Consider the following 14,868-nt stretch of genomic DNA (forward strand, 5'->3'; position numbering starts at 1 on the left):
GGAGAAAATACAAAAATCCAAAAACTGGTTCTTTGAATGATACCATGGACAAGTGCTGTAGTGTCTAGCCTGCAACAATTCTCACCTCCTGCTATTCACGCCCTTACATAGCCCTCTCTCAGGCTCCCTTGTCGTGAATAGCGCTGGCTTGTGTCATTAAGGCAAACGACAGTGTATGACATCCAAAGCCAGATTATAAAAGATGCTGAAGCTTCTACCTTCCTTTCTCTGAGATCATTCACTCTGGGTAAAACCAACTACCAAATTATAAGGACACTCAAGCAACCCTATAGAGAAATTAATGTGCTAAGTTACTGAACTGTCCTACTAACATCCAGGACTAACTTGTCACCATTTTGAGTGCGCCATCTTGAAATCAGATCCTCCAGCCTCAGTCAAGCCTTTAAGTGACTGAAGCCGTGGCCAACATGTGGACTACAATCCAAAACAAAAGCACTCCGCTAAAGTATTCCTGAAATCTTGACCCACAGAAACTATATGAAGCAACATATTTGTTTTCTATTGCTGCATAACAAATTACCACTAATGAACATTTTAAGAAAACACATACTGTATCACTCACAGTGGTTTTGCTTTTTCTAGTTAAACCCTAATTGATACAAATATTAATACAGAATCAGATCCAAAGAACAGAACCTTTAGGATGACTTCTCTGAATTGGTACTGAGTTGTTTCTCCAATCTGATTAAAGACATTACTGACCCCCCAGTGGTAAAGGGGACACTGCTAGTCCATTGCTTACAGTGGCAAAAACTTAAAATATAAACTTGATACCTATCATCAAATCCTATACAAGGCAAGTAAAAGTAAGTAGTACAATACGGTTAATTGGTTTCTTCCAAGTGCTCTAGAGAGCTTCAGGAAAGAAAACAATGATGAGCTCATGGCTTCCCACCCCCACCCCCAGCTTTATTGAGATGTAATTGACAAATAACATTGTGTAGAATTAAGGTGTACAACCTGATGATTTGATACACTTATGTATTGCAAAATGATTACAATAGGCGGCTTAACACCTCTATCAGTTCACATAATTAACTTTTTTTACATGTATGGAGAGAACATGTAAGATCTATTCTCTTAGCAACTTTCAAATATACGATATAGTATTGTTAACTGTAGTACCCATGTACATTAGATCCCCAGAACTTACTCATCTTCTAACTCAAAGTTTGTATTCTCTTACGTTTCCCCGTTTCCCTCTAATCCCAGCCGCTGGCAGCCACCATTCCACTTACTGTTTTTAGAAAGCTCTACTTGTTTAGATTCCACGTATAAGGAGATCATAATCATACAGTGTTTGTTTTTCTCTCTTTGGCTTATTTCACTTAGTATAAGGTCCTCAAGCGTACATCCATGTTGCCACAAAGGGTAAGATCTCCTTCTTTCTCATGGCTGAATAATATTCCATATATGTTATATATATTATATAGGTATATTATATATAGGCATATTATATATACATTATATATGTATCTTGGCTGTTGTGAATAATGCTGCAATGAGGGAGTGCAGATATCTCTTCAAGATCCTGATTTCGGGCACCTGGGTGGCTCAGTCGGTTAAGCGTTTGCAAGCGTCTGCCTTCGGCTCAGGTCATGATCCGAGCGTCCTGGGATCGAGCCCCGCATTGGGCTCCATGCTTAGCAGGGAGCCTGCTTCTCCCTCTCCCTCTGCCTGCCTGCCTGCCTGCCTACTTGTGATCTCTCTCTGTGTCAAATAAATAAATAAAATCTTTAAAAAAAAAAAATCCTGATTTCATTTCCTTTAGATATATGCCCCGAAGTGAGATTGGTGGAGCATATGGTAGTTTTATTTTTTAACTTTTAGAGAAACCTCCATACTGTTTTCGATAGGAGCTGTACTAATTTACATTCCCACTGATGGTGCACCAGGATTCCCTTTCCTCCACATCCTTGCCAACGCTTGTTATCTCTTATCTTTTTTAGAATAGCCATTCTAACAGGTCTGATGTGTTAGGTCATTGTGGTTTTGATCTGCATTTCCCTGATGATCAGTGATATTGAGCATCTTTTTGTGTGCATTTTGGCCACTCGTACACAGGTTTTCCCAGCTATCTCGAAGTAGAATGTTCCTATGAAAACTTTCACACGCTGAAATTGTGTAGAGAAGCAGCAATTGCTATTAACTAACATGGAAAACTTTTTTTTAGCATTCTCAGATCCAAAAAATAACCTCTCTTAGACTTTTCTGGTACCTAAGGACACATCTTGCTAACAGATGCACAGAATAAATCAAGATGAGGCACAGATGCTCATAGACTGCTCACAGCTCTGGCAGTAGAGATGCTGAGTGTGGTTCCCGGGTAAGGCTCTTGGTGGCGCCGCTCTCCCTGCTTGGGGTGCACGCTGCTGCTGTAAGGGCTCACTGCAAAATCACTGATGAACGCTTTTTTTTTAAGGTTTTATTTTATTTATTTGAGAGAGAGAGAGAGAGAGGACGCAGGGGGAGGAGCGAGGGACAAGCAGACTCCCTGCTGAACACAGAGCCCGACACAAGGCTTCATTTCAAGACCTGAGATCATGATGAGCTGAAACCAAGAGTTGGAGGCTTAACAGACTGAGCCACCCAGGCACCCAAACTCTATTTTCGATTAGAAAAAACAGGTACTAATATAGGTCTGTCATAAAAGCCAAGTGGGGTAATGTAAACTTTCGAAAAGCAAGGTATAACTGTGACTTCTTTGGGAAAATGTCGTTCAGGTCTCTGCCTATTTTTAATTAGACGATGAGGATGAGGATGATGACGATGATTGCCATTGAGTAGTGTGGGTTCCTTATATATTTTGGATATAAACCCCTTATCAGATAGATGGTTTGTGAATATTTTCTGTGTAGGTTACCTTTTTATTTTGTTTCTTTCACTGTACAGAAGCTTTTTAGTTTGATGTAGTCCCACTTGTTGATTTTGCTTTTGTTACTTGTTTTTAGTGTCATATCTAAGAAATCATGGCCAAGACAAATGTCAAGGAGTTTTACCCTATGTTTTTCTTCCAGGGGTTTTAAAATTTCAGATCTTATGTTTAAATTCTTTATTGATTTCAAGTTAACTTTTAATGGGAGAGCTGAACAGATAAATATATATTGATTACAATGTGTTAGAATAATAAACATATTAATAAAATGCAGACAGTACCTAGGAGGAAGAAAGTAACTCTGATTTGGGTTGGGGGATGGTAAACAGACAGGCAAAGTTACTAAAAGACAGTGATGTCCAAAACTTGTTTTCAAGGATAGACAGGTAGATAGGCAGGAGTGCATTCCAGACTGAGACACGGAGGCAGGAGAGTCTGAGGATGAGAAGACACTCCCAAGAAGACAAGGCCAGAGAAGGATCCCTGACAACCTGGGAGGAGGAAGGGCACAGCTAAAGGAGCTGGCACCTGGGGTCTAAGAGAAAGGAATGCCTCCTCCCTTCCTTCTGCCTCGCAAGAGAGAAATGCCCCCAGAATGCAGGCTGGAGGATCCCAAGGATAAGCATCTTTGCCCCTGGCTTGCCAGCCAGCCCTGTGAGCACAGAAAATGCAAGAACATTTCTTGCATTGTGAGTTGTTTACTTGTTTACGAGTTCACACCACCTTCTGTACTTACTGAGTCATTCAGGCCATTCTTGGATGCTACTGGTGTACACAACCCCCCTCTTCAATCAGGTTGGCTGGCTCAGCTCCCGGGGGTAATCAGGCAGGTCCTCCAGAGGAGGCATGTCATAACAGTGCTTCCTTTTCCCAGCAAGAGGTAAAGTCCAGGTTACCAGGAATACACTTGGTCTGGGAATAATGCTGAGGTGAATGTGAGCTTCTGCTGAGACGCAGCTGCAACTGCCTGGGGGTTTTGCCCCTTTCTGGGGCTGGCGGCGCATCCGGAGGTCAGGATTACAGTGAATTTTAGTATTCTGACGGGGATTTGAAACTATCAATTTAAAAGATGTTGCTTTGAAATTGTTTTTTCCTAAGTTTTGAACTTGATTTATATAAGCATTTATTTCTTAATGATATTTCAATTATAACCGAAGTGATAGAATTAATATTCTTTAGGGGCTAAGACTCCTTGAGAAAAAACAGATTTACCAGTCTCTTGGGTAACCTACGTTTGAGTATCCCATGGTAGTGCAAAGATTTTGTTGGAGCTATGATCTGGTGAGCCTTTGGTCTCAAAAATAAGATTACTTGCCTCCTTCCTTATTTTTTTAAAAGATTTTATTTATTTATCCGAGAGAGAGATCACAAGCAGGGGGAAGGAGTAGAGGGAGAAGCAGGCTCCCTGCTGAGCAGGGAGCCCGATGAGGGACTCAATCCCAGGACCCTGGGATCATGACCTGACCTGAAGGAAGACGCTTAACCAACTGAGCCACCCAGGCACCCCTCCTTAATTTTTTTGGATAAAATGAGATTCTTAAAACATCTCATTTAGGCTAGTAAAAAGCAATGCCATGTTTGTAATCCAGCTAACAGGTGTAAGCACCTGAGTTAAATGAACTTGACCTGAAGCACCCTCCACAAGAGGCACTTGAGATTTCACCCGTGCACAGCCCTTCCTGTTATAGAGCAAAACGCCTTTCAGTTTTAACGACACCACATTCTTAAGGAAATAACATTAGATGAGGCATTCAGCCATTAACAGCAGTGCCATCCATCAGTAAATGCTTGTTCAGGGCTTACTCCACATCAGGCACTAGGCCAGAAGGGCATGCAGGCCCTTTTCCACAACGCTACAATCTGGTGGCGAAAACAGATTTTTTTAATTAACAAAAGAAGTTCGAATTGTGATCATTGCTAGGAAGAGAAAAATGCAAAGGTCTGAAGGGGGGCACTACCTACTTTAGGGTCTAAGGGAAGGAGTCAATGAGCAGGGGACGTTTAAGCTAAGACCAGAGGATATTGAGTCAGATCTGTCAGAACAGGAGGGGAAAAAGCTGGTGCAAAGATTCACCGTCCTTAAAGGAGCTTGATACATTTAAGGGACTAAAAGACCCATACACTTGGGGCACCTGGGCGGCTCAGTCGGTTAAGCGTCTGCCTTCAGCTCAGCTCATGATCTCGGGGTCCTGGGATCGAGCCCCAAGTCGGGCTCTATGCTCAGCGGGGAGTCTGCTTCTCCCTCTCCCTCTGATCCTCCTCCCCGCTTGTGCTCTCACTCTCTCAAATAAATAAATAAAATCTTAAAAAAAAAAGACCCATACACTTGAAGCATAATTATGTAAGATCACACACCTGATAAGTTTGAAGAGACAACTAGATCATTGTAAGAACTCTGGAGGGCTTTTGGCAGAGGAGTAACATGATGTAATACGTTATTTTGAAGAGGTCACTCTGGCTTCCAGGTGGAGCACAGACGAGGCAGGGGAGAGGGACTGCAGAAGTCAGTAGAGCCTCCAATCAGGGCTTAAGCAAGATGGTGGCTTGGAGTCCCAGTGATGACAGTAGGATGAGGAAGATGCACATTCGGGGTGTCTTTTGAAGGTGGAGTAAACAGGCATGCGGGTGGGTGGGGTGGTGCAAGGGAGGGGGAGTGAAGAGAGGAGGGAAGGATGACTCTTTGATTTCCAGCTGGAATAACTGGGGAGATGATGTAATCCTATCAAAGATGGGAAAACTAGTAGAAAAACAGGTTTGGAGAAAGGCTTCAGCCCTTTAAGTGAATGCCTCACTCTCTTAGTCATTGGAATAACTTAGATCCCCATTTGCCATTTCTTTTTTTTTTTTTAATTTATTTATTTGACAGAGCAAGAGAGCACAAGCTGGGGGAACAGTAGAGGATGAGGGAGAAGCAGGCTCCCCGCCAAGCAGGGAGTCTGATGCGGGGCTCGATCCCAGGACCCTGGGATCATGACCTGAGCCGAAGGCAGACGCTTAACCATCTGAGCCACCCAGGCGCCCCTTGGCATTTCTTTCTAAGGGCAGGTGTGTAGCAGTCAACTGCGGCCTGGCCTAACCTAGACCTAGATTTTTTATAGAGAGAGTAGGCAGCAATAGGGTTCTAAGTGGGAGCTGGAGGTTTATCTTGATGTTGCATTTGATAAACATACACAGTTTTTATACCCAGATTGTATGTTTGCTTAGGGTGATTTGGTGGGCTAAGAAAGATCATGAGAGAGAGGGTAAAGATCCCCAAAGCTACCACTTGGCATTGTCATTCACTAAGAAATTAGGGAAGAGACAGTACTGTTGAACTTAAATATTTTCTAAAAACAAAACCAAAACAAAACAAAACAAAAGAATTTGATGTATATTTTCCATGTTATTTCATACATGGGTTAACTTTCCAATAGTCTAGTTGGTTTATGAAGAAAATAATTAAAGATGTGCATGTGTAAGTCGAGAGCCAAAACCACTCTGAACAGCCCAAGGTTGTGAACTTACTTAATTTGCCCTTTCTCTGAGGAGTCATTTCTTGGCTCATTGATTTATTATTATTCTGTAAAATAGTGGTAGCCCCTGTCCTCTGCCTATAGCCAGAGTATGATCCCGCTGTGAGGTCTGAAGAGTTTATGTTTATTGGATTTTAATGACTCCATTAGTAAAGGTCATTCCTTTTTTTTTTTTAAAGATTTTATTTATTTATTTGAGAGAGAGAATGAGATAGAGCATGAGAGGAGGGAGGGTCAGAGGGAGAAGCAAATTCCCCGCAGAGCAGGGAGCCCGATGCAGGACTCGATCCCGGGACTCCAGGATCATGACCTGAGCCGAAGGCAGTCGCTTAACCGACTGAGCCACCCAGGCGCCCAGTAAAGGTCATTCCTAAAAGTAATAGAAACCTAAGTGTGTGGAAACAGAATGGATAAGACTGATTCTAGCGGTTCTTTGGTGTTTTCCTTGGGTATATGTCTAATCCTTAAAGCAATTAAGAAGGATCCTTCCTTTCAATCAATTCACTGATGCTATGTGCAGCTACAGTTGTAAAATGTTCTTTGAAACCCGTCACTAACAAAAGGTACCGTGTAAACACCAGGCTTAAAATGTGTTAGATAATATTGGCATCACAATATATCATTAATATAATAATAACAGTAGTTATACATAATTATAATACTTCTTAATACCATATCTATAGTGCTCTCCAATATTTTTGAGAGAATGAAATAACGTGAGTTTCAGGTAAAATCTGAATTTTGAAGGTTGGATATGAATTTTGAAGTTAAAAGGGACCTTAAACATCACAGTGAATGATTTAGTAAATATTTACCAAAAATGGTGCTTATTAGACTGTGAAAGAATTTCCTGGGGCACCTGGCTGGCTTAGTCAGTAGACCATGAGACTCTTGATCTTGGGGTTGTGAGTTCGAGCCCCACATTAGACTTAGAGATTACTTAAAAATAAAATCTTAGGGGCGCCTGGGTGGCTCAGTCGTTAAGCGTCTGCCTTCGGCTCAGGTCGTGATCCCAGGGTCCTGGGATCGAACCCCACATTGGGCTCCCTGCTCCACAGGGAAGCCTGCTTCTCCCTCTCCTACTCCCCCTGCTTGTGTTCCCTCTCTCGCTATGTCTGTCTCTGTCAAATAAATAAATAAATAAAATCTTTAAAAATAAATAAATAAAAATAAAATCTTAAAAAAAAAAGGAATTTCCTAAGATAACTGGTGATTGTTTGGATTATCTGAAATTATATCGATAAAAGCATTTAAGAGTATGTGCAGAGGAATAAACGTATAGTTGTCCCCTAGGCATGGATTAATTAACAAAAATTTTCCACCTCAAAACCCAATGCAACGGGATATAAACATATAATTAATATATTTTTTTTTTTTAAGAGAGGGAGTGGGGAGGGGAGGAGCAGAGAGAGAGAATCTTAAGCAGACTCCATGCCCAGTGTGGAGCCCACTGTGGGGCTTGATCTCACAACCCTGAGATGATGAACTGAGCCAAAAATCAAGAGTTGGATGCTTAACTGACTGAGCCACCCTGATGCCCCATAATACATTTCCTACATAGTTTTATAAAGCCTTCATGATCTGGCTGTTGTTGACTTTTCCAGACCTCTCTATCCCCAAGTCTTCTTAGCTCCGACTTTACTAATCTTCCTACTCTGGGTCTCAAACCCACTGCTCTTCAGGTCTCAGGGCCTATGTACCAGGGGTTTCCTCTGCCTGGAACCCCTTTCCCTTATCTTTGCTGGGTAATTCTGCAGGCCTCCTATTACTTCCTCCAGAAGCCTTCCGTCCGTCTCCTCTCTCTCAGTCTCAGACCTGAGGGAGGTGTGGGTTGTACTTGGTCAAGTCTCTGTAGGGTTTTCCTGGGATGGCCTAAACTAACACTATCCTATTCATTGTGCCACCCCCATCTCTAGAGCAGTGTCTGGAACACAATATATACTATGAATGCGTGAGTGGATAAAGACAGTGAGCACTGAATTAGTTGAAATTTATACTTAACACATTTAAACAATAACAAATCTGAAGGAATAAAGTTGCTGTTTCTAAAAGATACATGTCACTTCATTCCTCCATTAACAGAGAACATGCACAGCCTGGCATCAGTTTGACACCAGACAAAAGTTTTTAGGATTGTCGTACGCTCAGTTTCTTTCAACGAGTTAGATAAAATGTAAAATCCGGAGAGTTATACATGCAAATGGCAGGATAGTGTATAAATTCAATTCAAGCAACTGTAACTCTCAACTTACGTGTTTCATCAGCAAATGAGTTAAAAGTAAAAAAAACCTTTAAAGCCTTCTTGCCCCAAACTAACGACCTTTTAAAATGCCAGCATTTTCCCCAGAGAATGGATTTGATCTGAGTACTTCCGTTTTTCAAATTGTCCAAGAAAAGCCGACTTGGGGGCGCCTGGGTGGCTCAGTCGTTAAGCGTCTGCCTTCGGCTCAGGTCATGATCCCAGGGTCCTGGGATCGAGTCCCACATCGGGCTCCCTGCTCTGCGGGAAGCCTGCTTCTCCCTCTCCCACTCCCCCTGCTTGTGTTTCTGCTCTCTCTGTCTCTCTGTCAAATAAATAAATAAAATCTTAAAAAAAAAAAAAAAAGAAAAGCCGACTTGGTTTTGAGAATCAAACTGCAACCTTCTATAAAAGTTTAAGTCTTCCAAGTCTCCATAGAAAACACTGTTCTCACTTTAAGAACAAAAGGAGCAACAAGACATTAGCTTGGAAAAGAAGAACAGGGTACTACAGCCCTAGAGAGGTTTGGGAGCCAGGGAACCCAGTTAAGTTAGAGCTCGTATTTGATCTTTAACTCCAGACTGCCCACGTTTTGCCAAACAATGTGGGAAACAGGAAAATGATTTTTTTTTTTTTTTTGGAGTGTCCTAGCTCGTACAACCTTTAGCAATGAATCAAATACGCTTGAACAAAGCTCAATTTTTTTTTCTCCTTTAAGTCACAGACTATGGAGTGGGGGGTGGACGGGTTCGCTCTCATAAATGCAGCTCAACCGAACGCAAGACCCAGCCTCGTGGCTTGTTCAATTGCTGACGTTTTAGAAGCAGGACTGCTCTTTACAATGAATGAACCAAACTAAATGACAACAATGAGAGTGATAGTAATAACACACGATTTGCTTGGGGTAATTTCAGGAAAGAACACAGCGGGGGCGCTGCCTCCTCCTGTCCACACTCCCGAGCTCTCGCGTCCCTCCGGCTCCCAGCGGACTCCCTTGGCGCTCGTGACCCAACCGGACACACACGGCAGGTTGGGCCCCTCTCCTCCCTCCAGGAGAGAAAAGAGCGAGGGGGAGAACCGTGTTTCCGTGTCGTAAGCGTTTAAAGCCTGCGACCGCGCGCGGGGCGCCCACCCTCGTTCCCCGGAGGCCCCGGCCCGCCCGCCCGACCCGGCCGCCTTACTCTGGGGCTCCATGCTCAGCTGCTCCCGGGCCCCCAAGGGCCGAGCCCGCGGCGCCGCCGCCGCCGCGCCTAACGCCTCTCGTCCGCGGCAGGCGTCGCTCGCGTTGCCTTGACAACCCGGAGGGCGGGGAGGAGGGGCCAGAAAGACGGCGAGAGGGAGGGACCAAAAGCCGCGAAGAAACGCGGGCGAGCGTGAGGGCCGGCGCGTCGCCGGGGGCACCGAGCGAGGGTGGCGGCCCGGTCGTCCGCTGAAGACTCTGCCCCTGAGGCCTGGTTGGGCGGTCGCGCCCTCCCCGGCAGTCCTCGAGCCCCCCGGCGGGGCCTGTACCCGGGCCTTCGGGGCGGGGGCCTGGAGGCCCCCCCTCGTCGCCATCCCGCGGCGTCCGTCGGTCCGTCAGTCCGTGCGTCCGGCGAGCTCGGCCTGCCCGGTGGGGAAGGGCGGCCGGGGCCGGGCCTCCTTCCCCGGGCTCGGGAGCCGCCACTGCAGGTAAAGGCCGGCCGGGCGGCGGGAGGGGCGGGTGGGCGGCCGCGGCGCACCTGTTGCGGCCGCCGGGCTCGGCGCGCCCCCGCCGCCTCGGGGGGCCCCGCTGTCCGCCCGTTGGCCCCGGACGACCCCGCCCCGACTCCCGAAACGGCCGGGGCGGAGGCCGCCTGCCCGCCACTACCTCTCGGGTCCGCGTGTCAGCGGCAGGAGCGACCCTTTGCGCCCCAGCCCTCCGGGCAGGACGATCCCTCGGCAGCCGGGGCGTCGGCCAGGCCCATGGAGGGTGGTCACTCCTGCCGCATTTATGGGAAGCATACAACAAATGCGAGCCTCTTCTGTCGTCGGCGGCAGTGGGCCAAATGTGTCTGCTGAATCCTGGAACCCAGGAGAATTCCGTTGCCCCGCATTGCACTGTCATGCCGAGTATCACGTTTCAGGCAGTGGGCCTGGGTTGGATCTTTCCGGTTGGATTGGGGGTTGTTTCGTGTGTTTGTTTTGTTTATTTCCATCCTCCCGGTTTTCGGTGGAGCTGTGGAGTCAGCACACATATTTTGTACCAAAACTTTGTGGGGCTGTTAAACGAATGTAACATTATCCCACACAATAGTATCCTAGTAACTGGCTTTTGAAATACAGGTGCCGGTTGTGCTTTAAGGAAGCTTTGAGGATCACAAGAGATTGTGCCTGGTAGGTTGTAAAAAGGCAAACCACCGGGAGAGTCCTAGATGAACAAAAACGAGCCTTAAGGAGGAAAGAAAAATGGAGGAGCCAGAAGGAAGGAGCAGGCGGGTGGACACTGCATGATTGATTTAGTGCTCATGTCTGGAGATTATGGCTCCTCTATCTGTTCCTCCCGCTGCTCTAGACAGCACTTGAGGGAAATGAAGAGAAGAGCCCTTTTTGGGTCATGTAAGCGATTACTCATTCTTTGCCACTAGAGAGATTTCCACTCCATAGATGACAAGGACACTGAGGAAAATTACTTTCCTCTTAGAAAGAGAATCGTTCAGAGGTTAATTGAACTTGAGAACCATATATTCTGTGATGGAAACGGACATTTATTATGTTCCACTCAACTGGGCTTCCCCTCTCAGACTGTCCAGAGCCTTTTTCAGATTAATTGTCAAAGCAAGAAGGTTTATGTGTGGATATTGACAAGCAGTGTGATATATCCTGAACCCGTAATTCATAAGCTAAAATATTGAAGTAATAAATTCAGGTTGGGAAGTAAACACTTCATGGCACCTTAATTACCTGTTCCTGAAACTTAGAGACAGGGGATGCATTTTTAGACAGACAGCATCTAAGATCAACAGCACTTCTATAGAATAGTGTTTTCAAACTCTAGTTTTCCTATCATTAGCAAAATCGTGAATTTGTCTTTTCATCCGAGAAACATAGTGTGCATTAGTAATACTATAAAGTGACAAGCTAGTGATAAAAACCTGGTCTTTATTAACACATAAAAGAGGTAGGGTTTTATTTTCTCAAACAGTAAAGGATTCAGCATTTGTATTTAAAAAGAACAAAACAATATTGTCGATCACCACACTGGAATAACAAGGACTCAAGAATTTGGTTGTTGCATGCATATTTTAAAGTTGGAAAAGTGGAGGTATATGTTGGTACTTCAGACTTAGCAGTGTAGAAGAATGATTTTATCAGTAGCCGTGAACTTGACATTGAGGAAGTCTTGCATTGAAATATTTCAGGTAATAGGTAACTGGCAACTGTGAAAAGCAACATTTGATTTTCGGGGATAGTGAGTTTATGGAAGAAATGACTGGTTGAGGGGTGGAAGTGGGGAAGGGAAAGGTACTAAAATGTTTAAGGACAACATTCAGTTTCTCTTTCTCCCTCCAGCAGCTCGTACAGGGTACTTGCACTCGTCTGTTGAGTGAGAAGAGCGTTAGAGAAAGTGCTTTAGATAAAGGGATATGCTTTCTTTCTTTCTTTTTTTTTTTTAAAGATTTTATTTATTTTTATTTGAGAGAGAGTGAGAAACAGCATGAGAGCTGAGAGGCTCAGAGGGAGAGGCAGGCTCCCCGCTGAGCCGGGAGCCCAATGTGGGACTTGATCCCAGGACTCCAGGATCATGACCTGAGCTGAATGAAGGCAGTCGCTTAACCAACTAAGCCACCCAGGCGCCCCAAAGGGATATGCTTTCTTATTGGAGGAGCTATCCTGAGGTCAGGAAGTTGCTAATGGGATAGGGGTTGAGATGAATGGCAAACGCATTGGTTGTTCCTTTTGGGGATTTCCTACCGTGTGTGTGTGTTTTTTTTTTTTTTCTTCTTTTCATTGGCATGTTCAGGATGTCACTGATGGTCAGGTAAAAAACAATAAAGTCCTGATTTAAAAAAAAATCTCCAAGCTCATCAAATTAGATAGAATAATTACATTATTTACTTTGCTGGTGCTTAACTAAAGTAGCAAACCAAAGCACTATCACCAGGGAATAAGGTAGCAATGGAGGGACAGACATAGCCTTTCTTTTTCTTACTTAAATCTCTTAGCCACATCAGAATTCAGAGTAAAAATAATTGTGGTAGAAAGTTAACGTTATTTAATGCAAGTAGGATGATTTTTAAAAAAAGGAAAGACCAGCAAATGACTGTGTTGTTTCCTAGCCTTACTGTCCTACTGATAGGGTGTTTATGGAAGTCAGAGGAAGTTTTTGTTTTTGTTTCCTGGATTTTTGTTTGCTTTTTGTTTTGCCAGAGTGAGGGTACTTTTTTCTCTTTTTCTCCGCTACTTTCTGAAACTTACAAGGAGTTGAGTCAAGGTAGAAAACGAATTTCCATTTTTGCCTCATTTCCTCTTTGTCCTCCAGATCTGTGATGGTCTGTGCTCAAAATTGTTGGACTCCAGGAATGCTCTTTCAGCGTTTTACTCATTCTTCGTATAATTGGGCTGCAGGACTGTGCTGCTGCCCCCGCATCTGGAAAGTCTTCCAGGATTAGGTTAATGCCCACAAAATGCACCTCTCTCTCCTACTGGGGCCACTACCCAGTTTGGCACCTGGCCCTGTACTCTACTTTCTTGCAGTTTTCTCCCACTTTATGTGCATGGGTCTGTGCCTCTGATTAGATTAAATATTTTAGGAACTAAGTCCAGTACTCCTTTTAGCTCATAGTGGGTTTTCAGTGTATACCTGATAATTTAAATAGGATAATAATAGAGGACAGGCTTTTAGTCAGGGATGATCGCATTAATTTCTAGCTATGCCACTTTGGAAAGTCAGGAGCTATTCCTCATTGGTAACTGGGAATAACAAGATCTGCAATGATTGTCTAACAGTTGAGTTGTGAAAATCAAAATCAGTGAAATGTGATTATAGATAGGAGTGAAAATATCTTACATATTGTAAAGTAAATGTAGGTGGTTGTTATTGCAGGCATACAGCAAACATATATTGAGCATCCATGATGTGTCAGGTACTTCTTGGGGGTTGCTCTTCATAAGGGAATAGGAAATGACCAGATGGATTGTGTGTGAGGGCTTCCCGGGCAAAGGCACAGAAGCACGAGAGAACAACTCTAAGAAGGAGTCCATTGTGGCTGGAGCAGAGGGAACTTAATAGAAGAGCATAGAAGGAAGTGAAGCTGGGAGGCAGATACGCATTAAATCAGAAAGAATCAAAGGAGTGAGATTTGTATCTTGAAGGTAATGAGAAGGATTTGGGTCAGTGACGTGATCGGTTCTCCATTTGAAAGGGGTCGCTGGCAGCCTGTGAATGACGGATTGGTGGAGAGCCAAAACTGGAGGCAGAAAAACCAAGCTGGAGATCTTGTAGTAATTCCATGAAGAAATGATAAAATAAGTGTGGTGGTTGGGAGGGCGGGGAACAGGGGGTAGGGGCCTCTGAGAGGGTCCAAGTGGCAGGTCTTGGTGGTGTAGGGGGTGAAGAAGAGGGAAAAGCCAAGATGACCGCCCAGGTGTTGGGGAATTGTTCTGTTATCGAAATCCAGAACACAAGAGAAGGAAAGAAGTCTTTTTCTTTTTAGGGAGTGTGAGAAATGCATCCATGATGAGTTCAGTTCATTTGAAATGCCTGTCATCTAAATTGAGATTTCCCTTAAGTAGGAGTCAGACATGTGGGTCAGGAACTAAAGAAAGAAGCCTGAGTCTTTCAGAAATTGAAGTTAAAATGTGAATGGTTTTCTCCAGGGAGATTATATAGAATGAGAAGAGAGTCAAGGCTAGGACCGTGGGGTGCACAGCTATTTGACATGAGGAGGTGGGTGTGATGGAAGAACCCAAGGAGACTGAGGAGGACTGGCCAAAAAGGTCAGCTCAAAATCTGGAAAGATGAATGAAGCAGAATCCCTGCTCTTGAGGGGCTCGTGCATTGGCATTCCCTGAAATTATATTTTCTTCCACTTGCCATAGAATGCACAACATACTTTATCAATCTGTTATTGTTTTATTAAAGTTACTGCAAAATGACTACCTGTGACTTTCTTAACAAGAAAGAAAATATCCTGATATTTGTGGTTTTTCACCATCTCCATTTGGAACAATAATTCAAGTAAAATGTAGCTTCGGGAGTTATG

At 44.2% G+C, this 14,868-nt stretch overlaps 2 protein-coding genes across 4 annotated transcripts in view; one reads left to right on the forward strand and one right to left on the reverse strand.

Moving 5' to 3' along the window:
- The window catches only part of FANK1 (fibronectin type III and ankyrin repeat domains 1), a 99,761-nt gene extending 89,844 nt beyond the window's left edge, over window positions 1–9,917 (reverse strand). For 2 of the 3 annotated variants that reach the window (XR_014146130.1, XM_081823314.1), the window contains exon 1: window positions 9,829–9,917. Coding sequence is in view for 1 of the 3 variants with exons in the window: in XM_081823314.1 (XP_081679440.1) it covers window positions 9,829–9,841 (13 nt within the window). In the remaining 2 variants the exon portion in view is untranslated. The remainder of the gene's footprint in view (window positions 1–9,828) is intronic. The other variant, XM_081823315.1, reaches the window with a different exon arrangement.
- Window positions 9,918–10,015: 98 nt separating this feature from the next.
- The window catches only part of DHX32 (DEAH-box helicase 32 (putative)), a gene marked incomplete at its 3' end in the record, with an annotated part of 47,791 nt that continues 42,938 nt past the window's right edge, over window positions 10,016–14,868 (forward strand). The window contains exon 1 of the mRNA XM_081823308.1: window positions 10,016–10,315. The remainder of the gene's footprint in view (window positions 10,316–14,868) is intronic.

Source organism: Leptonychotes weddellii, chromosome 6 (assembly GCF_054177405.1).
Source record: "Leptonychotes weddellii isolate Sample4059 chromosome 6, ASM5417740v2, whole genome shotgun sequence".
NCBI lineage: Eukaryota > Metazoa > Chordata > Mammalia > Carnivora > Phocidae > Leptonychotes > Leptonychotes weddellii.